At 36.0% G+C, this 24933-nt stretch overlaps 1 protein-coding gene across 3 annotated transcripts; it reads left to right on the top strand.

The window, feature by feature from the left end:
- Positions 1–2266: 2266 nt before the first annotated feature.
- Positions 2267–24389, top strand: cmah (cytidine monophospho-N-acetylneuraminic acid hydroxylase). 3 transcript variants are annotated; one of them, XM_067391474.1, is made up of 15 exons: positions 2267–2418; positions 11479–11705; positions 11868–11959; positions 12238–12350; positions 13947–14137; positions 14306–14386; positions 14749–14815; positions 14897–14978; positions 16011–16148; positions 16450–16585; positions 17232–17375; positions 18474–18645; positions 18762–18878; positions 18964–19079; positions 22993–24382. In XM_067391474.1, exons 2-15 carry the CDS (start codon positions 11500–11502, stop codon positions 23111–23113), a joined length of 1776 nt encoding a protein of 591 aa, XP_067247575.1. In that variant the 5' UTR covers positions 2267–2418; positions 11479–11499; the 3' UTR covers positions 23114–24382. The 3 variants fall into 3 exon arrangements, with proteins under 3 accessions (XP_067247575.1, XP_067247576.1, XP_067247577.1); XM_067391475.1 differs by lacking the exon at positions 2267–2418 and adding an exon at positions 7192–10749 and having other exon boundaries at positions 22993–24388; XM_067391476.1 differs by lacking the exons at positions 2267–2418; positions 11479–11705 and having other exon boundaries at positions 11897–11959; positions 12240–12350; positions 22993–24389.
- The last annotated feature ends 544 nt before the right edge of the window (positions 24390–24933 follow it).

Below are 24933 nucleotides of genomic sequence, written 5' to 3'. Positions count from 1 at the left end.
CGTTCACCCGAGAAACTTTGCGTACATTCTCAGTTTGTTTGCGTTCACCTGAGAAACTTTGCGTACACTCCCAAAATGTTTGCGTTCATCCGAGAAACTTTGCCTTCGTTCGTAAAATGTTTGCGTTCACCCGAGAAACTTTCCGTACACTCCCAAAATGTTTCCGTTCACCCAAGAAACTTTGCCTTTGTTCGTAAAATGTTTGCGTTCACCTGAGAAACTTTGCGTACACTCCCAAAATGTTTGCGTTCATCCGAGAAACTTTGCGTACACTCCCAAAAGGTTTGCGTTCACCCGAGAAACTTTGCCTTTGTTCATAAAATGTTTGCGTTCACCCGAGAAACTTTGCCTTTGTTCGTAAAATGTTTGCGTTCACCCGAGAAACTTTGCCTTTGTTCGTAAAATGTTTGCGTTCACCTGAGAAACTTTGCGTACACTCCCAAAATGTTTGCGTTCACCCGAGAAACTTTGCGTACGTTCGTAAAATGTTTGCGTTCACCCGAGAAACTTTGCCTTTGTTCGCAAAATGTTTGCGTTCACCCGAGAAACTTTGCCTTCATTAGCAAAATGTTTGCGTTCACCCGAGAAACTTTGCCTTCATTAGCAAAATGTTTGCGTTCACCCGAGAAACTTTGCCTTTGTTCGCAAAATGTTTGCGTTCACCGAGAAACTTTGCCTTCATTAGCAAAATGTTTGCGTTCACCCGAGAAACTATGCCTTCATTAGCAAAATGTTTGCGTTCCCCGAGAAACTTTGCCTCCGTTCACAAAATGTTTGGGTTCACACAAGAAATTTTGCATTAATTCACAAAATGTTTGCATTCCCCCAAGAAACTTTGCCTTCATTAGCAAAATGTTTGCGTTCACCCGAGAAACTTTGCCTTTGTTCGTAAAATGTTTGCGTTCACCCGAGAAACTTTGCGTACACTCCCAGAATGTTTGCGTTCACCCGAGAAACTTTGCGTACACTCCCAAAATGTTTCCGTTCACCCAAGAAACTTTGCCTTTGTTCGTAAAATGTTTGCGTTCACCTGAGAAACTTTGCGTACACTCCCAAAAGGTTTGCGTTCACCCGAGAAACTTTGCCTTTGTTCGTAAAATGTTTGCGTTCACCCGAGAAACTTTGCCTTTGTTCGCAAAATGTTTGCGTTCACCCGAGAAACTTTGCGTACATTCTCAGTTTGTTTGCGTTTACCCGACAAACTTTGCGTACACTCCCAAAATGTTTCCGTTCACCCAAGAAACTTTGCCTTTGTTCGTAAAATGTTTGCGTTCACCCGAGAAACTTTGCCTTTGTTCGTAAAATGTTTGCGTTCTCCCGAGAAACTTTGCGTACACTCCCAAAATGTTTCCGTTCATCCGAGAAACTTTGCGTACACTCCCAAAAGGTTTGCGTTCACCCGAGAAACTTTGCCTTTGTTCGTAAAATGTTTGCGTTCACCCGAGAAACCTTGCCTTTGTTCGTAAAATGTTTGCGTTCACCCAAGAAACTTTGCCTTTGTTCGTAAAATGTTTGCATTCACCTGAGAAACTTTGCGTACACTCCCAAAATGTTTGCGTTCATCCGAGAAACTTTGTGTACACTCCCAAAAGGTTTGCGTTCACCCGAGAAACTTTGCCTTTGTTCGTAAAATGTTTGCGTTCATCCGAGAAACTTTGCGTACACTCCCAAAAGGTTTGCGTTCACCCGAGAAACTTTGCCTTTGTTCGTAAAATGTTTGCGTTCACCCGAGAAACTTTGTTTTTGTTCGTAAAATGTTTGCGTTCATCCGAGAAACTTTGCGTACACTCCCAAAATGTTTCCGTTCACCCAAGAAACTTTGCCTTTGTTCGTAAAATGTTTGCGTTCACCCGAGAAACTTTGCCTTTGTTCGTAAAATGTTTGCGTTCACCCAAGAAAAACTTTGCCTTTGTTCGTAAAATATTTGCGTTCACCTGAGAAACTTTGCGTACACTCCCAAAATGTTTGCGTTCACCCGAGAAACTTTGCGTACACTCTCAAAAGGTTTGTGTTCATCCGAGAAACTTTGCTTCCGTTCGCAAAATGTTTGGGTTCACACAAGAAATTTTGCATTAATTCACAAAATGTTTGCATTTCCCCAAGAAACTTTGCCTTCATTAGCAAAATGTTTGCGTTCACTCGAGAAACTTTGCCTTCGTTTGCAAAATGTTTGCGTTCACTCGAGAAACTTTGCCTTCGTTTGCAAAATGTTTGTTCACACAAGAAACTTTGCCTTCGTTCACAAAATGTTTTTGTTCCCCGAGAAAAGGGTACTTCCCCCTGACGTGATGGTAGCGCCCTTTTCCTGAAACTGCTTGATGAAGACAGCAGACACACATGGGCTGCCGCACAAAGTCTCTCTGAACTGATAAAAGCCACTGCCTACTCAGTTACTGCAGACATCAGGACACAGCAAAGGTAATGTTCCTTTATAAATGTATATAAACAAATGCTGAAATTATTAGATATCTTGAACTGTACTTCTACAGCATTTATTAATCTTTGTTGATGTTAATTTTAAAATTACTAACACATTATTAAAATCAAGAGTTGTATTTGTTAACATGAGTAAATGCATTGTATTTTTTATTAACTAACGTTAACAAAGATTAAAAAATGTATTGCTCATGGTTATCTCATGTTAGTTAAAACACTAATCTTAACAAATGAACCTTATTGTAAAGTGTTACCGAAATCTTTTATTTGTTATAATTTGAAGAGTATTTAAAAGTTTGAAACGACAGGCAAAACCATTGTTTTTTCATGCACTGGTCAATTTTTAGATTTTTCTGCAGTAACTTGTCTCCTTTCAGACTAGTGGAAAGAAATAATCTAAAATGCATTTTTAAGTGTTTATTTGGTAACACTTTACAATAAGGTTCGTTAGTTAGTTAAACATTAGTTAATGTATTAACTAACATGAACTAACCATGATCAATGCATTTGTTACTGTATTTACTAATCCTCGTTAACGTTAGTTAATGAAAATACATTGTTTGTTCATGTTAGATCACAGAGCATTAAGTAATGTGATTTTAGTAATGTATTAGTAAATGCTAAAAAAATTAACAAAGATTAATAAATACTGTATAAGTGCAGTTCATTATTTGTTCATGTTAACTATTAACTAATGTTAACTAAGGAACCTTATTGTAAAGTGTCACCGTGTATTTTATCACACTTTATATATTTGTGTCTGTAGATTTTTCTTTTTTTTTTTTTAACTCTTTAGCAGCTATATAAAATTTTAAAATATTGTGAAAATGTTGTTGTTGTTTTTTGACAGTATTTTCTGATGTATGGAGTGATAAAAAAAAGATATTGAATCAACCAGCATGACAAACTCCCTTGCATCTGTACACAAACACACACACGCAAAATAAAAACACAAAATGTATACAAGAATTCATCAGCTGTACTACAGAGTAGATAAAGATAAAAACTAGATTAAAAAAATAATGTGGCAAACAAGTCTATTGTTATGTGTTGGTGCTGTAGAGACGAGGCGAATATGGAAATCCACAATATACAGGGTTTTATTCACACGAAGGAGAGTTATAACAACACAACACATCTAAACAAACAACAGAACTGACAAAGGAATGCAGGGAGTGAGTTCAACTTAAAGGGGGTGCTGACAAAGACAACAAGTGCAGGGAATCCAGGGAAATGGCAGGAAGGCTGATGAGGGAAGTGAGTTCAGGTGTGCAGGCAAAGAGGATCGTGGGAACTGGAGTCCGGGAAGGCGTGGTTGTAACATCTATATATTCCCCAACTAACTGCTGATAGGGCAATCAGTGATAAACTCTTATCACTGAACCATTCACACTAGTTAATACTAAGATTTAAAAGCTGTTTTGTAAGAACATTAGTTTTAAACCAATCATGCTTTCAAGTTAAGCAATTTCAACTTTTTATTAAATGAGATTCAACTAAAGTCAGTTTAATATAATTTAAGTTGAAATGACTTGTACAACCAAGTTGATTATACTTCATTTTTACCATGAAGGTAGAGTAGGTGATTTGTTCCAGAAACATTTTGTTATGCTGGTTGAAAGTCCCTTCACATCCTGATAGCAATCACTAAGTTAAACGCAATTAACACAGCAGCATCTGTTTTTTTCCGTAGTCCTTTAGCTAGCGTTACATTATATGATCACAATCTTACTCATGCACATTTTTTTTGCATGAATAACCATTCAAGTGCCTTAATCTCTCTCCTGCCTGTGACACACAAGATTGAGCACACAGAAAGCCTCTTCAGACACAGCGCAGGCTGCAAAACCATGCATAATTTTGCCAAAATACACGTTTTGTCGAGTATCCTTATAAGCACAGTCTTAATTAGTAAAATAACGTCTTAAAGGGGACCTATTATGCCCCATTTTACAAGATGTAAAATAAGTGTCTGGTGTTCCCTGAGTGTGTATGTGAAGTTTTAGCTCAAAATACCCCACAGATCATTTTTTATAGAATGTTAAAACTGCCACTTTTTGGGGTTGAGCAAAATCACACTGTTTCAGTGGGCGCCCTTTAAATGCAAATGAGCTGCTGCGCTCGGCTTAAGAGGGCGGAGCTTCAAGAGCTGATTCTCTGGTGACAGGATTCAGTCAGGACGCACTATAGGTGCTTAATAAACTGGTAAACTTTATATCTGTAAATCAACTCTGATGAACTGTAATAAAGTGCTCTCACCTTCATTACTTATTATTTATTATTCATTATCTAGTATCACTCTGGAGACTGTAAGCTGGATCACGAACAGTTTAATGATTATGTGGCTAACTCTCTTTCTAATCAAAAACATGATCAAACTTTTGTGATAAAAATAATAAAGGCACCCCTTCAATCTCTTTATGTAGTTGGTCTTACAGAAATTCATCCAGTTCATCCAGCCCTGGACCAACTGGATACACTTCAGTGTTGGTGCATCCGATATCGACATCTTACAGATACACTGATCATCTGTTTGGCAGCTGCATTGGCCATCATTGATCTGAGAAAAGGCACAATACAACAGAACAACCAAACAAAAATAGCAATAGCCACTGCTATTATTATTTTCACTTTAGAAAATCATTTACCCCGTCATTTAAATATTTTATCAAACTAGTTCCCAATATGCTTATCTCCTTCATTTTCAGTGAATTCTTCTCTTATTATTCAGTTTCTTCATCGCCTTGTTGAATGATCCATCAGGAGCTGTATTATTTGGAACATAAGTACAACAGATAGCTTCATATACTTCACAAACACTTCATTCTTCTGAGTACAATCAATTTAATTTTTGTCTGTTTGGCCATGTCATTTTGCTTGTGGGTCACCAACTGTTCTCCCAAGTCTCTCAATCTATCTTCAGTGTGGTTAATGAGCTTCTGTTAATCACAATAAATGTAATTGATATTTCTTCATACACACAAATATACTCAAATTCTGATTTTACTTCATCTCCATCCTTAAATTCATTTGGTATTCCTCTTGGTTGATCATTCAAATCCATGTACACACCTTTTCTGACATTGTTTTGGACACAAATGTTGCATTTGGCTAAAAAATATCAATGATTTATATGGCCAATCAATAAAATTTGAAGCGGTCTCTGTAGTGATAATTGGAAATGTATCACCTGTGCCTTCTTAGGAAAGGATGAAGTTTCTCTCCTCATTCAATGCTTTTGCTCTGTCAGTCTATGATGGCATTCAAGGGCCTGGTGTCATGGTGTGACAGTGGTTTGACTCAGGATGCTGTTGTCTCTCTACCTCTCCTCAGTCTGACTTTTGATCAGGCTGCAGAGGAGATCATCTGCATGATAACAGCATGTGTTCTCGGTCATCCATATCAGCCCCTCATAAGTTTTCAACTTCCTCTTTCAGGGGGAGTGAAGGCCCATCAACCAATGCCTCTTCCCCTCTCTGCAGCCATGTCCTTATCTTTCTTGCTCTCACTTGTTGCACAGTCCAGTTGCTTTCAGTTAGTATGTCAAGGCAGTCGTCCCAGAAGTCATCTGAGGTCATCTGGAAATTGAACACTCAGAGATCCGCATTTATAAATTCCTCAAAGTATCTGGTTGATAACAGCAGTTTCCTCATGCTATTTTAATAAAGCAATTTTTTTTGTTGCAGAAAACAGCAAGCATTTTTCTTTGCAGAATGCAGAAAATAGCAGCATTTCAGTCTGTCTGGGTTGCCTTGTTTTCAGTCCCATATAAACTAGGTTTTTTTCACTCATTATTATTGATACCTATTCTCTCAAACCTTTTAGGGTTAAATCAATGAGTCTCGTTGTTGTAATCTGTATGACATGTCTGTTTAGCTTGGTCACACAATACACAAGTTATTTTATTTAACAAAATCTAAAAATCTTAGAATCTCTGCAATGGATCAAATTTCAAACAGTCTCCCAGGGATAACAAGATACAAATTTCAAATGTTTTCATATGACAGGTCAGTGTCAGTAATAGTTATAAAACTCATATCTATATCTCTCTTTTTTTTTAAACAGATATTTCTATAATCCTTTCTGTCAGTTATTTGGATTTCCTCAGGCAACTGCACAAACCACTTATACTAAGGAGAAAACTCCAGTGTTTTTGGTGGCCAGTTTGTGCAATCCTCTGGATCAATCCCTGTTAGCAGGCCTGCTTATTCATTTAATTCCTTATGGACCGGTCAACTAATGTTTGTTCAATATTATTATTTTCTTTCAGGGTTATTTCTTATCCATTTTTGTAGTTGGAATTGGAGTTTTCTTGATAATTGTTCAATTGGCCTACTTTTACTCTGTAAATCGTGGTAAAAACTAATATTTAATTTTTGCTCAGGAGAAACAAACAAATTAACCCTCTATGGTATGCATTATGTTCTAACTATGAATTAAACAGGGCCCGTTCTGACGAATTAAAAAACAACAACAATTCAAAGCTGTATTATACTTACTTTTTGATGCTTGAAAACCCTTTTTCTTCTTTGACCCTTAAATCAATATTGTATCTCATACTGCAATGTTTTTTCCAATATCGTACAGCCCTACTTCTTTTTCTACTCTTCCTGTTATGTCAGACATCTGTTTCTATGAAGGGCCATAAGGTGGTTCATGGGGAGGTGATCTTTACATTTCTTTTTCCCTTTTGTCAGACAGAAAAACACAGAATTGTTGACATTTTTGCAGATTTACTAAAAAAGAAAAACTGGAATATCACATGGTCCTAAGTATTCAGACCCTTTGCTCAGTATTTAGTAGAAGCACCCTTTTGATCTAATCCAGCAATGAGTCTTTTTGGGAAAGATGCAACAAGTTTTTCACACCTTGATTTGGGGATCCTCTGCCATTCCTCCTTGCAGATCCTCTCCAGTTCTGTCAGGTTGGATGGTAAACGTTGGTGGACAGCCATTTTTAGGTCTCTCCAGAGATGCTCAATTGGGTTTAAGTCAGGGCTCTGGCTGGGCCATTCAAGAACAGTCACGGAGTTGTTGTGAAGCCACTCCTTCGTTATTTTAGCTGTGTGCTTAGGGTCATTGTTTTGTTGGAAGGTAAACCTTCGGCCCAGTCTGAGGTCCTGAGCGCTCTGGAGAAGGTTTTCGTCCAGGATATCCCTGTACTTGGCCGCATTCATCTTTCCCTTGATTGCAACCAGTCGCCCTGTCCCTGCAGCTGAAAAACACCCCCACAGCATGATGCTTTCTCACCATCTTGGCAAACTCCATGCAGGCTTTCATGTGTCTTGCACTGAGGAGAGGCTTCCGTCGGGCCACTCTGCCATAAAGCCCCGACTGGTGGAGGGCTGCAGTGATGGTTGACTTTCTATAACTTTCTCCCATCTCCCGACTGCATCTCTGGAGCTCAGCCACAGTGATCTTTGGGTTCTTCTTTACCTCTCTCACCAAGGCTCTTCTCCCCCGATAGCTCAGTTTGGCTGGACGGCCAGCTCTAGGAAGGGTTCTGGTCGTCCCAAACGTCTTCCATTTAAGGATTATGGAGGCCACTGTGCTCTTAGGAACCTTAAGTGCAGCAGAATTTTTTTTGTAACCCTGGCCAGATCTGTGCCTTGCCACAATTCTGTCTCTGAGCTCTTCAGGCAGTTCTTTTGACCTCATGATTCTCATTTGCTCTGACATGCACTGTGAGCTGTAAGGTCTTATATAGACAGGTGTGTGGCTTTCCTAATCAAGTCCAATCAGTATAATCAAACACAGCTGGACTCAAATGAAGGTGTAGAACCATCTCAAGGATGATCAGAAGAAACCTGAGTTAAATATATGAGTGTCACAGCAAAGGGTCTGAATACTTAGGACCATGTGATATTTCAGTTTTTCTTTTTTAATAAATCTGCAAAAATGTCAACAATTCTGTGTTTTTTCTGTCAATATGGTGTACATTAATGAAGAAAAAAATGAACTTAAATGATTTTAGCAAATGGCTGCAACATAACAAAGAGTGAAAATTTTAAGTGGGTCTGAATACTTTCCATACCCACTGTATCTCCCTTTGACCTGTCTCCCTAATTTTAATGATTTTTTTTAATCAATGATTCAGTTTCTCTGCACATAACCACATCAAATGTTTCCTCAGCTTGCCTTATGTATTTAAGCTTTTTGTCCTTTCTCCCTATTTTTTGGAGGCTTACCTATAGTATCTCTGTGTAAATGATGTCTAGACCTTGGCATCTCTGGTGTTGATGCTAATATAATCTAAATTATGATATATGATATAATATATGTTTCACACCTTTTTAGTAGGCTATGCCTCTCTAATCCCAGCTTGCATCTTTTCTTAACTAGTTATCACCACGATGATCAGACAATATTTACATATTTGATTAGACTTTCTTAGATATTTTAAACAGGCAGTTCCAATTTCAGGCCCACTGGTAGAATAATGTTGTTCAATAATCAAAATTGTGTTCAAAGTCTATGTTAGAATTTGTTTCCCACCTTCTGGTTTATAAAATAGTCACAACTAGAAAGGGTGAACTTTTTCACACACACACACTTCTCTCCTCTTGCAGCCCCAACCTTATCGTTACTCTCAAGTTTTCTCTTTCCTCTTTCAGAGGAAGCCCCACCCTTATCGTTACTCTCAAGTTTTCTTCTCTCTCCGTCAGAGGAAGCCTCACCCTTATCGTTACTCTCAAGTTTTCTTGCATTAAACACTTAAACGCACTTCTTGCGTTTAAAGACAAACGCACTTCTTGTGTTAAACACTTAAACAAACGCACTTCTTGTGTATAAAGACATGCACTTCTTGCATTAAACACTTAAACAAACGAACTTCTTGCGTTAAACACTTAAACACACTTCTTGCGTTAAACACTTAAACACACTTCTTGCGTTAAACACTTAAACAAACGCACTTCTTGTGTTAAACACTTAAACGCACTTCTTGTGTATAAAGACATGCACTTCTTGCATTAAACACTTAAACAAACGCACTTCTTGCGTTAAACACTTAAACGCACTTCTTGTGTATAAAGACATGCACTTCTTGCATTAAACACTTAAACAAACGCACTTCTTGTGTTAAACACTTAAACGCACTTCTTGTGTATAAAGACATGCACTTCTTGCATTAAACACTTAAACAAACGCACTTCTTGCGTTAAACACTTAAACGCACTTCTTGTGTATAAAGACATGCACTTCTTGCATTAAACACTTAAACACACTTCTTGCGTTAAACACTTAAACACACTTCTTGCGTTAAACACTTAAACAAACACACTTCTTGTGTTAAACACTTAAACAAACGCACTTCTTGCATTAAACACAAACAAATACACTTCTTGCATTAAACACTTAGACAAACGCACTTCTTGTGTATAAAGACAAACACACTTCTTGTGTTAAACTGTCATTGAGTCAGTGTTGCTGATTCAAATTAGGCCCTTCATTACCAAACACCAAGTAACTAAATTAGGATACAGTTATGTGTCATTCGCAAACATTTAACTGTTGGTTACTTTAAAACTAACCTTCGTCTGGGAGATCACAGGGATATGTGAATATTTGATCTGTTAAAGCCATAATATGTACATTTTCGCAGCTAAATGTCGCTCATTCAAAACAAAGGCGACGCTTGATGACACCTTGATTTCACTGAATCATTAGAGGTGATGTCTTCACGTCTACAGCCGGTAGAAAAGAATCGGGACTAGACTCAGGCAGAAATCATGTTCATGGATAAGATTATTAACGTTACTGTAAGCAGAGCATGGCCGAGTGCTGTGGGACCAGTAATGTGGCCGCTGGAGCGATTGCTAATGAGAGACGAGCGTGACACATTTCAACAGCAGCTTTGAACTTTTATTATGCCGCAGTTGCCGCTTCTGCACAAGTGTATGTGGGGTAAAGCAGCGCTGTCTTACCATATTAGATACATTTGAGTGTTGAAAGTTGTTATAATGCTACTCTGTGCATTCGCTCGGCGGCTACAATGAGACACTTGTTGCAAACTGCAGTAAGCTAAATCGACATGCCATGGTAAAACATGGTACTCACTGTAAATCACGAAAACGAGATTTAAACAATAAGACTTACTGTGTTGAGATATATAACATTAGTTTTCTGTCGATGAATGTATACAAACAGTTGCTCCCCTGTCTAATAAAACACAAAATATACTAAAGCATCTTTGGTGTTTCCATGGTTTCGGAAATCGAGGGTGTGATGTCATTGATGGGACACATGGACACGGTCCTGGTTAAAATAGCTTATTTCTCTGGATTTAAACAATCTTGGAAACATTTGGGAAAATGTAAGTACACAAGTCAACAAAATATATAACATTGTTCTGGTGTTTTTTGGATAATTTAATCTAAAAATCCTACATATTATGCCTTTAACTGGTTGCATATGTCAGATTTATTGCATGACTCAGGCGGAGAAAAGCTGTTGCTATCAAACATTGTTTACTTAACTGAGTCAGTGTAATGGTGAAGAGACAGATCAAACAGGCCAATTGATGGACGGTTTGCGAAGAAATTTCATCTATATATATATATACACACAGAGTTCTTCTGTGGAACTCGAATTTATGCATTTCAATGGCAATGGCAAAAATATCAACGGCGAAATGAATCTGCAGCAGTCAGGTGGTACAGGTCAGCGCTCTTTAAGTTTGTTATGTTCATTATTATTGTAATGTTATGTTCTTTGAGACATGAGGTAGTTTAACACAGTCTCTCGTGACACTTTTGTTTGCTCCCTGCTGTACGCGTTCATGTGTTTTGGAGGAGGCGTGGTTTTGGAGACTTGTGTTTTGGATCTTATGCTTTCAAAGCTATTTTTGCTAGTGCTAGCTTTTCCGAAAATTGCTTACCATACCTTTAAGATTTTAAGTTTAAGTATGTGGAAATTTTTTCAACAAACAACACATTATGATCAACACACTTCTGAGCTTGACACTGAATCTGAAACTAAGAACTTATACTTATTATATTATATAAGACCTTATTATAAAAGATCTGCCAATGCCAATTTCTAGATCTGAGGCTGGTGGACCACAATGACATCTCAGGTCTCAATGACAGTCCTGCGACTGCAGGCTGAAGACGTCCAGACACTGAAAGATGGAATTAATTTCAAGAAAAACCAAGAGGATGGCAAATGCTACATAATTTACAAAGCCAAAGACAAACTACGAGCATGTAAAAACCAGTGCAAACACCAGGGTGGACTCTTCATTAAAGACATAGAGGACATGGACGGCAGGTGAGAGAATCTAAAGTGTGTATATATCCTTGGTGAGAACATAAGAACCGTAAATAATGTGAAATGCATTATTATTATTATTATAATTCAGCAGACAGGAAGTTTTACAATTCAGTACTGTAGCGCAATCATTAAATTGTACTTTGTGTATTTGTGTAATAGGATAGTGCGCTGCACTAAACACTACTGGAAACTTAACGTGGCCACAATGGAGTACGTCAACCCTCCAGACAGCTTCATGCAAGATGAACTCGGTAAAGTAACTGTCATTTAAAAAGAGAGCAATGAAAATGAATTCATACACTTTTGTGGCCACTTTTAAAAATAAAGGTTCTTTATTGGCATCTATGGCTCCATGAAGAACCTTTAACATCTATGGAATCTTTGCACAGCAAATACTGACTTATAGCCTAAAAAATACTGACTTATATTTCCTGTTAGCTGGATGGGTGGAGCAGGATGTGGTGACACAAGGACTGTGATAAAGGCCTATTTTCATATTGCAGTTGTGTGTGTGCGCGTGTGTGTGTAGAGGCAGTGCTGTCAGACACTGACGGTAGTTTAGAGCTGGTTGAGTTGAATCCTCCAGACCCCTGGACCACAGAGCCCAGAGAAGCACAAGAGCTACTCGCCGGAGAGATTACGGTAAATCACAATCACACTCATCAATAATCCATGCTAATCAGAACATTCAGTGCCACATTAGCCATCAGCGCTTCCGCCACAACACCCAAGTGAGATCTTCTTAATGTTTCAATCGCTGCTCCTACACATGAGCGCATATGAAGCTTCCGCTCAAATCCCTCCAGGGAAAGCAAAAATATCCAGCAGAGTTCTGAACAATCTGCTCAAATGATCAAGATCCTACAGTCCGTGATGAAACGAAATGATCTGAGCAGCTCCATGTAGCTATTTGCACTATATAGCAGTATTTTCTTTTTGCATTAAGTGTAAATAGTTAGATGCTATTTATAGTGGCAGAAAATATTTGCACTTCCGTGTACTGTAGTAGGCCCCATATTATAAAACGGTATGCAATAATAACAACATATTCATTGTATATGTGTCAGGCGCAGTGAAGGATGTAGTAAGTGCATGTTCACAAAAGAAGTCTTTAATAGTACATTTCACTAGGAACACTTAGGAGAATCACAGGGAAGAAGCTCAGAAAAGAATCATGCTTAACATAAACAAAACAGACCATGAAACAAATGAAGCTGATGGCTTAAATACAAGAGGAACGTAATCAATGTCAAACAAAACTGGTGTGGGAACTAATTAACAAACAAGGGTCTACCTAGGGAATACAGGCATGCAGATAATAAAACAGAACGTAACTGTTACAATATGACATTACTTGTTCGTATCCCTAACCCTAGCTGTAAAACACTTTATTCCCAATATTAAATACCTTTTAGGAACTTTACTTTTTATTTTTATTATTAAATAAATGCCTCTCATTGCTGATATGTGATGGGAAAAGGGAGAATAATGAGTTGGGAAAAGGCCGATTTGAACTCAAAAACTCTCCATACCACTGATCCCGTTATCAGCAGGATTTCTTTTGTCATTTTGTCTCTAGCTAAATTAAAAAAAAAAAAAAAAAAAAAAATGATCACTCTAAATTATAATGTAGACTAGACATTTTCTGTAAAGCTGCTTTGAAACGATACAAATACAAATAAATATCAATTCAATTGAATTAATAGGATATTTATAGGATCATTCCACTTAATGCATGTCAATCATGATTGCTTTATAAATTCTGCTCACGCCTCCACACCCATGAGAACACGCTGCATCTAGATCAGTAAAGTTCTAATATTTAGTCGCTTTTTGCTAAAGGATGAGTCGAAATTATCTTCCAAAGTAACAGGCGTTATTTAAAGTTTATTGGCAACCTGCAGTATTCTCTTATCTATAATAAATAACAAAAGTAAATAGAATGCCAAAGGAAATAGTTGAGTAAATTGCACTAATATGCAGCTGATGCTCATACTGTTCACAATTTTAGGGTTTTAAAAGAAATTAATACTGTCATTCAGCTAGAGTGCATTAAATTGACAAAAGTGATAGTATAATGTTACACAAGATTTCTATTTCAAATAAATGCTGTTCAACCGTCTATTAATCCTGCAAAAAATGTTACGGTTTCCACAAAAATAAGAAGCAGCACAACTGTTTTTAACGTTGCTAATAATCAGTTAAGCCAACACTATACTGTGTGTGTGCTTGTTTCAGCTAACGTACATCACGCACGCATGTATGGAGCTTAAGGCGGGGAACAAGAAGATGATGTTTGACCCGTGGCTCACAGGACCAGCGTTTGCGAGAGGCTGGTGGCTCCTTCATGAACCTCCGTCTGATGCCATGGACAGACTCTGTCAGGCAGATCTCATTTACATCAGCCACATGCATTCAGATCACCTGAGGTTAGAGCCTGATCCACCATATATTATATTATATTATATTATATTATATTATATTATATTATATTATATTATATTATATTATATTATATTATATTATATTATATTATATTATATTATATTATATTATATTACGCAAAAGAATAAGTTTGCATGTTTTTTTTCCATCAGCTACCCAACTTTGCGACAGCTTTCCAAGAAGCGTCCAGATATTCCCATTTATGTCGGAAACACTTCACGGCCGGTGTTCTGGTGAGATTGAACTTTAGAGCAAACGACTTCATAGTTCATACTCTATTAAAAATAAAGATTCTTTTTTTGGCATCAATGGAATCTTTCCATTCCACAAAAAGTTCTTTACGCTTCTTTAGATTTTTAAAACATTCTATAGTTCTTTTAAGAAAGGTTATTTGGGGAAACAAAAATGATTCTTTTATTGCATTGCTGCAAAAAAAAACTTTTCAAATGTTTTTGACATTTGATGCCATTTTAATTGCAGCTTTAAAACTTATTAAAAACTTAATATTAAAAACTTATTTCGGCTAATAATGTCTGTTTAGATTCATTGTGTTTTGGCTCTGTTTGTTAATAACAGTTTGTCTGTTTTATTGCAGGTATCTGGAGAAAAGTGGAGTGAATTTAACAAACATCAACGTGGTGCCGTTCGGTGTGTGGCAGAATGTAAGTGATAGATTTGGTGGCTTTTCTCCCCATTTCCCATGTCCTACTTTTCTTGATCTCGGCTTTTGAATCATTTCAAAGGTTGACGATCACCTGAGATTTATGATTCTGATGGACGGAGTTCATCCTGAGATGGACACCTGCTTGATTGTGGAGTATAAAGGTATTTTGCTGCTCATCCAGACTGATTTTTCTTGTTTATCCCTGTAAAGCTGCTTTAAAACAATCTGTTTGCATAAATTGCTATATATATATATTGCCTTAACTTGAAGTGGCCCTTTTCTTTGTTCTTCCTCTGAGGAAGGACTAAGACCTTATGTTACTAATTAGTTTAAGCATGAAAAATAAGTTATTAATTATCAGTAAGAATAAGATAAGATGAACACAGCAAGGTCATACAAAGAGGTTTGGTTGCATTCTTCTGCCTTTATCTATACCATGTGATGTAAAGTACATGCAAGTAACATTTAAGCTAACATGCGCCAACAGTCGTTAGGACAAAGTTCATGTGTAGAGTAACACTTTCTTTCATTCAAGAGTGTGAAAGTGTCACTCTACACCTAAAAAAACCTTTACATGTTACTTTACACCTAAAAACTTGTCCTTAGCTGTATTTACTGTATATTATTAGCAGAATTTAAGTTAAATGAGGATTTAAAGTAATGAATTACACTAGCGTTCAAAAGTTTGGAATCTTTAAGATTTTTAATGTTTTTGAAAGAATCTCTTCTGCTCACCAAAGCTTCATTTTTTTTATTAAAAAATACAGTAAAACAGTAATATTGTCAAATATTATTACAATTTAAAATAGCTGTTTTCTATGTGAATATATTTATTCCTGATCAAAGCTGAATTTTCAGCATCATTACTCCAGTCTTCAGTGTCACATGATCCTTCAGAAATCATTCTAATATGCTGATCTGCTGCTCAAGAAACATTTCTGATTATTATCAACATTAAAAAAAAGTGCTTTATTTTGTGGACTTTTTGCAGGACTCTTTGATGAAAGAACAGCATTGATTTCATTCAAAAACAAACAATGTAAATAAAAATGATGAATCACCTTATAATTTATGGTTATAAACAACAGATTATCTTTTTTAACAGTTTTTCTGCTCAATAAAGCATCTAAAGCCCCTCAGAAATGCACAACGTTGCTAATAGGTTAGATAAACTCTATAAAACACCTTCTAAGGTCACATGATCCTGAATACGGTGGACTGCACCAGACCAAACAATGGACGTCTTCCACACGGTGTTGACGTGATGATGAGCGACTTCGCTGGCGGCGCCTCTGGTTTCCCCATGACCTTCCATGGCGGCAAGTACACTGGTGAGTTACGCATCAAAGTCCATTTAAGGCAAGGAATTTCATGTGGCGGCCATCTTTGAAACGCTATTTCAGTCATGCAAGTACAGCTCCTATCTCTTCGAATGGGGAAACATCAAACTGTTCACCAATTTCATTCATTTGAAATCTCCCAACTACTCTCTCATATGGTTTCTAAACGCTGAAATCATGACAAAAACGAGCACTTTCAGGATAGACTGGCCACTCTAATGGCAGCTTATTTCTTTATAATTGTGTATTTTGGAAACAGGTTTCTGACTTTAGGTTTTTCATCCTTTGACAGAAAGCTGGAAGGCGGATTTCATCAAGAATGAGAGGAAGAAACTGTTAAACTATAAGACTCAGCTGGTGAAATCCCTGCAGCCCAAGATCTACTGCCCCTTTGCTGGATACTTCACAGAAGCTCATCCCTCTGACAGGTGGATAACACACCTTTATCACACAAAACTATCTAGATAGACAATGTTTAACTACTGAAAACATCATTAATGTCAACACGAATCAACATTCACAAGCCATTTTATCTACATAGTGTGATGTATGTCTGACCCAATCGCATTATTATTACACTACTGTTCAAAGATTTTTATTTTTTATTTTTTGAAAGAAATGAACACTTTTATTCAGAAAGAATGCATTAAATTGATCAGAATTGACCATGAAGAAGTTTATAATATTTCAAAACATTTCTATTTCAAATAAATGCTGTTCTAAACTTCTATTTATCAAAGAATCCTGAGCATAGGACAGTGAAGACTGGAGTAATGATGCTGAAAATTCAGCTTTGACCACAGGAATAAATTACATTTTAAAATATATTCACATAGAAAACAGGTTATTAACATCGTAATAATATTTCAAAATTTTTACTATTTTTACTGTATTTTAATTAAATTTGTAATATTTTTTTCACATTTTTTACTCTATTTTTGATCAAATAAATGCAGCTTTGGTGAGAATGAGAGACTTCTTTTAAATACATAAAAAAATATATTAATTATATTGGTATGCATATAACAGCCATCAGAGTGTATGATGAAGTAACACTCAAACATGACCTAACAGCTACATAAAAGAGACGAACATCAAGAACAGCCCAGTAGACCTGAATGAATCAATAAGGAAGAGCTGTCCAAACACCCTGACCTGGACACCTTTGCCCGGTTCCGTCCTGGATTTGGCCCTCGCACTAAAAGACCCATCTAACAGGTATTGTGGCTTTATTAGCATTAGCATGAAGCATATGAACACTCTGATGTAGCTTCAGCGCATTAGATCAACTGCTTTTGCAAAAAAGTTCCTTAAAAATCATTGAGGCATATATTATGCTTGTTTCTTTTTTCCTCTCTTCAAGTTCTTCATGTTTTCTTACTTAAATCTGCAATAATTTGATGCTTGAGATGTTTAATTATTTGCTTGTTCTAATAAAAAACAAACATTGAAATGTATTAAAATTAGCATGAACAGCATATGCCAAAACACTAATATGACGTTATTTTAGTATCATTGAGATTTTATATTAGTTTAATAGTTTGTTTTTAAATTTTTATTTCAATTTGTTTCCATTTTAATTTTAGTCAACTACATAGTAGTTAAGGCCACCTATATAAAGTGGGACCAAAATATTTTGTAGGTTTTACTTTTAGTTAACCATAGTTACCAAGCATGACTGAATAATTATGCATTTGATAAAAATTGTTCTTAGATCGTTAAAATAGAGCCCTAGAAGTGTAATCTGTAAACGCTTTATCTGTAATGTAGTCTCTGACTGTCACGGTGAGTGTTGTAGCATTCAATGCATGACGAAGGAGATATCTTCAAGTAACATTTAATGGAACACTAGAACTGAAGGCTTAAATACACAGCAAACAAGGGGTTAATGAGACTAAATTAACAAGACACACCTGAACTGAAGACACTAGTTAATCTGTAACCAAGACAACAAACAGGCAGGCACACGAGGAGAACTGAAACAAGTTACAAACTAGAAAACTGACTAAGAAACTGAAGATGGGGAAAAACATGAAAACAGATGAAAAACAAACTCTAAACGTGACACTGACATTGTTTTTGACCGTGTTTATAGTATTTGAGCGTGCATCTGTTTAATTTTAATCAGCTTCTTCCATGTGACAGATTAATTGTATATCAGAGTTTGATTGTACATTAACATAATGTTCATGTTGATGTGAGAATTATGTTGGAATGATCATATCTGAATTAGCATGTAGCATGAGTCTCTGTAATAATTTCTGCCGGTTTTTAATTTTTCATTTTTCTTTTCTGGTTTTATTATCATAACCATAGGAGTGCCATCACTGAACTCAACGATACAAAGATCTATAAGGACAGTTGGGACTTTGACTTGTATGTGGATGAACTAAATGCTTCCATTTCAGCTGAAATCTTTAAATACAAAAGCTGGATCCAGCACTACTATAACTGGGCAGGATTTAAAGGCTACAATCTGGTCATTCGGGTAAATAATATTTTATCATAGCCATACGGCTAGTGGATCTCACACATACACACCTATAAACCTATAAACACACCCACACATGCATTAAACTCAAACGCTGTGTGTTTTTCCATCAGGTCATTGAGACAGATGATGATTTCAAGCCCCTGCATGGAGGTTATGACTATCTGGTGGACTTTATGGACCTTTCTTTCCCAGACACACGCCCGGAGAGAGAGCATGCGTATGAGGAGGTGACTAGTCCTGACTAGTCCTGTAGCACAGACAGTGTTGGATGAGATATGCACTGAGTTTAATACATGAAATGTGTGTGTTTAGATCAAGAACAGAGTGGGTGTGATGAGGCACGTGGTTTTGAACGGGCTGCTATGGGACGACCTGTACATCGGCTTCAATAACAGAATGAGTCGAGATCCTGATGTTTACCACCACAAGTAAAATACAATCATCAGAATATGAAAATGAAAAATACATAAGAGTGTATTAGTGATGTATCAATTGGAAATCTTTGGGATTTTATTCATTTACCATGGTATTTACATTCTACCCCTAAGTACTTTAAAGAATGCACCTGACGGAACCCTTGAAGATTCCATATAGAACCTTTTCTTCTAAAGTATGAAGGTTTTAAGGATATTAAATTATATAAATAATTAGGGCTGTCAATCGATTAAGAAATTTTAATCTAATTAATTACATACTCTGTGATTAATTAATCTAAATTAATCGCATACATAATTTTTGCTGTGAAAGTATTAAATATTTCAATTCAAATGAATCAATGCAGGGTTGGTCTTCGGTGGTGACAGACATGGTCATCCACACAAACAGTAAAAAGTGCCCTACCCATGTGATCTGCGAGCCCGATACTGACAATAAAGTGCCCGTCACTCTCACTAATTCTTTCTTGCCTTCTTTGCAAAAAAAAAAAAAGTGATTTTATAGCTTTAAGAGAAGATGCTTTTTTTGTTAAACCTGAAAAGTATCAAAAAGTAGCATTTAGAAGTTATATTAACTAATAATATAATTTTCTTCCATATACAATTGAATGCACCTAGCTAACAACAGCTTGCTTTGTTCTGGTTTCACCTCACTCCAGTCTAAACTAACTGATTTTATAGGTAGGCCTAATTTACTATACATTGTCATTTAAATAACCTGAAAATATTGTGGATTATTAAGGCTAATTTTACCAACCACTCTTGCTAAATGGGGTAAGCACACTTATGTTCTCATTTCAGAGTTGTTCGAGTAAATGTTTCATTAAAGACCGTGTGGACAGATCAGTTGTTGTCATGATTCATTAAAATGAATCTGTTCAAATGAGTCATTAGGTCGCGAATTGGACATTAGCGGACGTTGATGCATTGCATGCGAATCGCGACTGTTATTAGGATATCGCAAAAGATTTGTCAACACAGAAAACACTTCACCACTGGATAGGATTTTCTTTTTGTCAGCTGCACGTGCAGGACGCCTGTCATTCTCCGAATGTGCCTCGTGAAATGTGGATTCTGTCTTACGAACTTTTAGCATTGTGTAAGTTGATTTAGATTATTATGTGTGAGGTAGAGAGAGTGCAAAGACGGTGCTTACTTTCTCGCGCGCACGAGGGAGGAGCTCTGCTCGTTCTGTCCGTCAGCACAGCAGTCGTCTCCCTCCTTCATTTTACAGTCGAATGGTGGCTAGAACGGCTCCAGGTTCAAAGGTCAATACGGAATGGATTAATCTGCGTTATTTTTTTTTTACGCGTTTTTTTTTTTTCTCAGATTAATTAATCGAAATTAACGCGTTATTTTGACAGCCCTATAAATAATATATAGTTGTAGTAAATAACTTTATTACTTCCATTTAGGGAAGCATGATATACCAGCCACCATATCAGTATCGGCTGACATCAGTAGTGCTATTTAGGAACATTTATTTTGTAGTTTTTTTATATTTTTTCATAGACCTGCAATATTTCAGCTGCAAATGAATTTTAAATGTTTACATTTAGTACCTATCTAGCGATGTGTTTTTATGCTGAAATATAATTTACTAACGGTTTGTTTTTTTCAAAACATCTATCATGCGTCATTATGTGTATCGAGTTGCGCAATTTCTGATTTTTGTTAACGGAACATTTCACAGGGTTTTCAAAGGGACTTTACAGGGAGCAATCGTTCAGTGTACTGGAAGGATTTCACGATTGAGGCAGCCATTAAAATGGCCGACTCCCTAATCAGTGCCCTGACTACTGAACTAGGGAGCTTATTAAGACACACCCAAAGTTTCTTGAGGGAACAAAAAATGCCAAATGCCCCCCCATATTTTTCCCGATGTGATCCGTCAGTTCCAGTACACTAATTTGGAGCGGTTAAGGCCAGGGTATACTTCATTTCCCACGTTCCCCTCCGTCTTGCGCATAGTTGAGTGCACAAGTATTTCTAAGATACTCCTTTGCCCCCTGAGAGCGCGAGCCTTTCAAAGATACTCCTTTGCCCATGAGCGCGGAAAGACGCGTTCGGCGCATGCACACGCGCACCGTCCATGGTCATAAAAATTCGGCTGCGCGGAGAGTCAAAGCTAGTAGGCTAAACGTTTCTTGCTTGCGCCGACTGAAAACACACGAGAAACATCATGAGACAGGAGAGACTCGGATATTGCAGTACTGAACACTGAACGGTCCATGCTTTTGGATTTGGATAAAACAGTTAGTCTATTTGATGCCGTGCCCGAACGCCGTTTATTCCTTCACAGTGGCATAGCGGACGAGCATGCAGGGCTATTAAATTATTTTTCTTATTATCATGCTACTTTTATTATTAAATTAATATTGCAATTATTTTGCCCCGCGATATCATAGCGCATCACCACATCACCTATAAAATATTAGTTAGATAGCTTACTCCTCACTTAAAGAACAACTTGTTTAACATGAAATAGTTCTCAATTCACGAAAAATACTATTTTTTTTCTAACGATGGGGCCACAAGAGAAATATTAAGAAAATAAATTAGATTAATCTCTCATTGTCTCTTAGAGAATATGCGCCGTTATTGCAGCGTCGGATGCCAAAAGCTCAGTCAGTTTTTACTTTCAGTTTCTGTAATGAATAATTGACTGGAGTTTGAGACTTCTTCACCCGCATAACTCTCACGCAAAGTTTACTCATTGTTTGTGTGATATCAACTGGCTTGCCTTCATGGTTTAAAATGGAAATATTTTCAATATTGCGACGTGGCATTTTTCTTTATCACCAGTTGCTCGCAAAATGATAGACACTGATTCACATATCTTCCACATCATTTCCCTTGCTAATAAAATTAAGTGAATTATTAAATAAATGAGTAAAGAAACAACAAGCAAACTTAAACCTGTTTGCATACAATTTCTGCAAATAATTTCTGCAAAAAAGAAAAAAATGTTTTGTACCTGCAAAAAAATAAAATAAAATAAAAATAAAAAAAATTCTTGCCCCCCCTACCTCTCGAGTCAAATGTCGCCCATGGGCCTATCCATGGGTTTCATGTGACGTCACTGTATTTTATCGCCGCCATACTTGTGTTTTTGTGTTTTTTAAATATGTAAGTTTTAATATTACTGTAAACATTTTAATGACTTAATCATTGCTGTTTGAACTGCGCACGCTGAAGCTGAAGAGAATAAAAACCTGTAAACAAAGTTAATTAACTCAAAGGAACACATCCTATATAGGGTAATTCGTATTGAGCGTATTGACACCACATATCCCAGACATATTGTAAATTTGTTGTGAACCTTCTGAGAGTGTTTCGTTGCCTTCCTCAGGTAGTTGTAGCTGCAGTCACCAAAGACTTAAACAGAGCGCGCAGCTGTGACCGGACACAAATATGGCGGCGGGTATAGCGGAAGTGACATCTTTGAAACCCATGGATATATAACACTCGTTCCATCCCCCGGCACTGGTACGATCTAACCGCGAGCGCTAATTATATAAATGATATCACAATGAGTCACTTTTTATGTTTGTTCAAAAATTAGACTCAGATGCAACAACCCGTCAAAAATTCAACTGAGTGACAATTATCCATTTATGAATTATTCTAAAGAAATGGAAAATGCAAGTTTGAGGAATTTAACAAAAAACTGCCAAGCGTTACACAGACTGTGAATCCCTACTTCCATTTAAACTTATTTAATTTCTAATTTTCAAGTTTTTCAACTGACATTTATATTTTATTTCAGCTTTATTTTAATAAATAAAAACAAAGATTTTTAGTTTTAAAGGTAACGCTACAGTAAGGTTTTTATTTGTTAACATGAGTTAACTACATTAGTTAACACGAACTAAGAATAAACTTAGCTTGTGTTTTTCACTGGCAGGTTCTGGAATCATTTTCAGACAGAGCTGCCACTATCAGCACCAGACTGGGATCATTTTCTTCAAATTGCCAGAGACACAGACGTGACAGATGAGAGCAGTAACAACTGTGTGCTGTCTTAATGCACACACACAAACACACGGGTACAGCTAGCGTCATGAGGATAGACGGAATGGATTGTATACTGAGCTAATCATTTTCTAGCCCCTACACCTAAACCTACCCATCACAAAAAACTTTCTGCATTTTTACATTTTTAATATTAAAAAAATAAAAATGGGTCCCAATTTATAATAGGTGTCTTTAACTACTATGTACCAACATTTAAATTAATCATTTGATACAATGCACTACAAATGTACTTATATTTTTAAAGATACCTGCATGCAATTACAGCTGTAATACATTTCTGTAATACATTTCTCCTTCCTCAATAAGAGCGTTTTGCAATACATCATCAACACAACTGGTTCATTGTACTTAAGCTAGTAGTTAAAGACACCTAATATAAAGTGTGACCAAAAATTTAGTATGTTTAGTTTAGTTAGTAATTACAAGGATATCAGTATGTCCTTATAACGTAGGGGGCGTGGCCTGAAACCTGAATACACACTACTAAGGACTTTAATGTAGGTCCAACCAGTGCACACACTTACACAATATGGATATCAGTGTCATTTTTCTGGGTCACAACCTTGTTTATGTGGTTTTGGGGTATGATAATGATGATGCTCAATCAAAAATTTCTTAACTTATGTTCATCTTGCTCATCTTGTGTTATAATGTATGGTTCCCTGGAATACTTGATTCTGTGCTCAAATCATTTTACATAATAGTGCTAAACAGTACAATTGTTTCTTCATATCTGTGCTATAGTAGTCTCATGTCTCTTAACATCAGGTTAAGTTTATGTTATTGTCATGTGGTTAATTGCTTATTTATGAAATGGGTTTGAAATGTTTTATTTGTTGTTGTTTTTTTTTTTTTGGTTGCTGGTATTTAGGAGTCACTACTTACAATCATTTAAATAATGTACAATCATTTAAACCCACACTTTACCATCACTAAACACTGGAAAATTATGGGATACTGATCACTTTATAATCAACTACTTGAATTACTGTAAATAGTATTGTAAAAAGTTCAAATAAAGTTTTTTTTTTGTACTTTTTAATAAAAAATTACATATTTATAGTCATATAGTCTAAACGTCTGAGAACACACACAAAAAAATGTATTTAAACCCAGAGATATATTAAAAATGAAATAAAACGAGGAAGAAATGTTTCCTATTTATATTCAACTTTTATTCTGACAATATAATCTGTAATGAACAATATCCACTTTGAGACAGCACTGAAATATAAAATATGTAAACTATGAAATAGACATCAGTATTTCCTTATTACTAATATATTTTATAAATATTAAGAAACTATAAAGCTATTATTTTAAAATTGTATTTATTTTTATATTGTCACTTTTAATTTTAATTAGTCTTTTATTATTATTATTATTATATATTTCCATTTAGCTTTATTTTTTTCAATTTGAGTTTTTTTAATACTTTAATGCCATGACAACATTTCAAATTTTTCAAATCAAACTTATTTTAAGTTTAACTTTTATTCTGATAATATAATGTGTGACGAAAAAAATAAAACATTTTCAATAAAAAAAGGATTTTACTTTTAGTTCATATAAAAAATATAAAATAAAGGCCAAATATAAACTACAACAGACAGTGTTATTTTAGTAATATTACTAATATTTTTAAATATTTTTATATATTTTAGGTTTTTTATTTTTAGTTGCTTTAATCATTTTTATTTATTTATTTATTTTTTTCTCCACTTTTAGTTTTAGTAGTACTTCAATTTTACTTCAAATACAACTTATTATATTCCAGTTAGCTGCCAAGGCAAGAGTTGCCAATTTTTTT

The sequence above is a fragment of the Chanodichthys erythropterus genome, chromosome 8 (assembly GCF_024489055.1).
Source record: "Chanodichthys erythropterus isolate Z2021 chromosome 8, ASM2448905v1, whole genome shotgun sequence".
Classification (NCBI taxonomy): Eukaryota; Metazoa; Chordata; class Actinopteri; order Cypriniformes; family Xenocyprididae; genus Chanodichthys; species Chanodichthys erythropterus.
Note: the sequence above shows the minus strand (reverse complement) of the source record. Positions and strands in the feature narration are given on the sequence as shown.

Coding starts and splice junctions, on each gene's coding strand:
- cmah (XM_067391475.1), top strand. CDS start 11,500: ATGACATCTCAGGTCTCAATGACAGTCCTGCGACTGCAGGCTGAAGAC. Junction 11,960..12,237: donor CTTCATGCAAGATGAACTCG/GTAAAGTAACTG, acceptor GTGTGTGTGTAG/AGGCAGTGCTGTCAGACACT. Junction 14,816..14,896: donor CGTTCGGTGTGTGGCAGAAT/GTAAGTGATAGA, acceptor ATCATTTCAAAG/GTTGACGATCACCTGAGATT.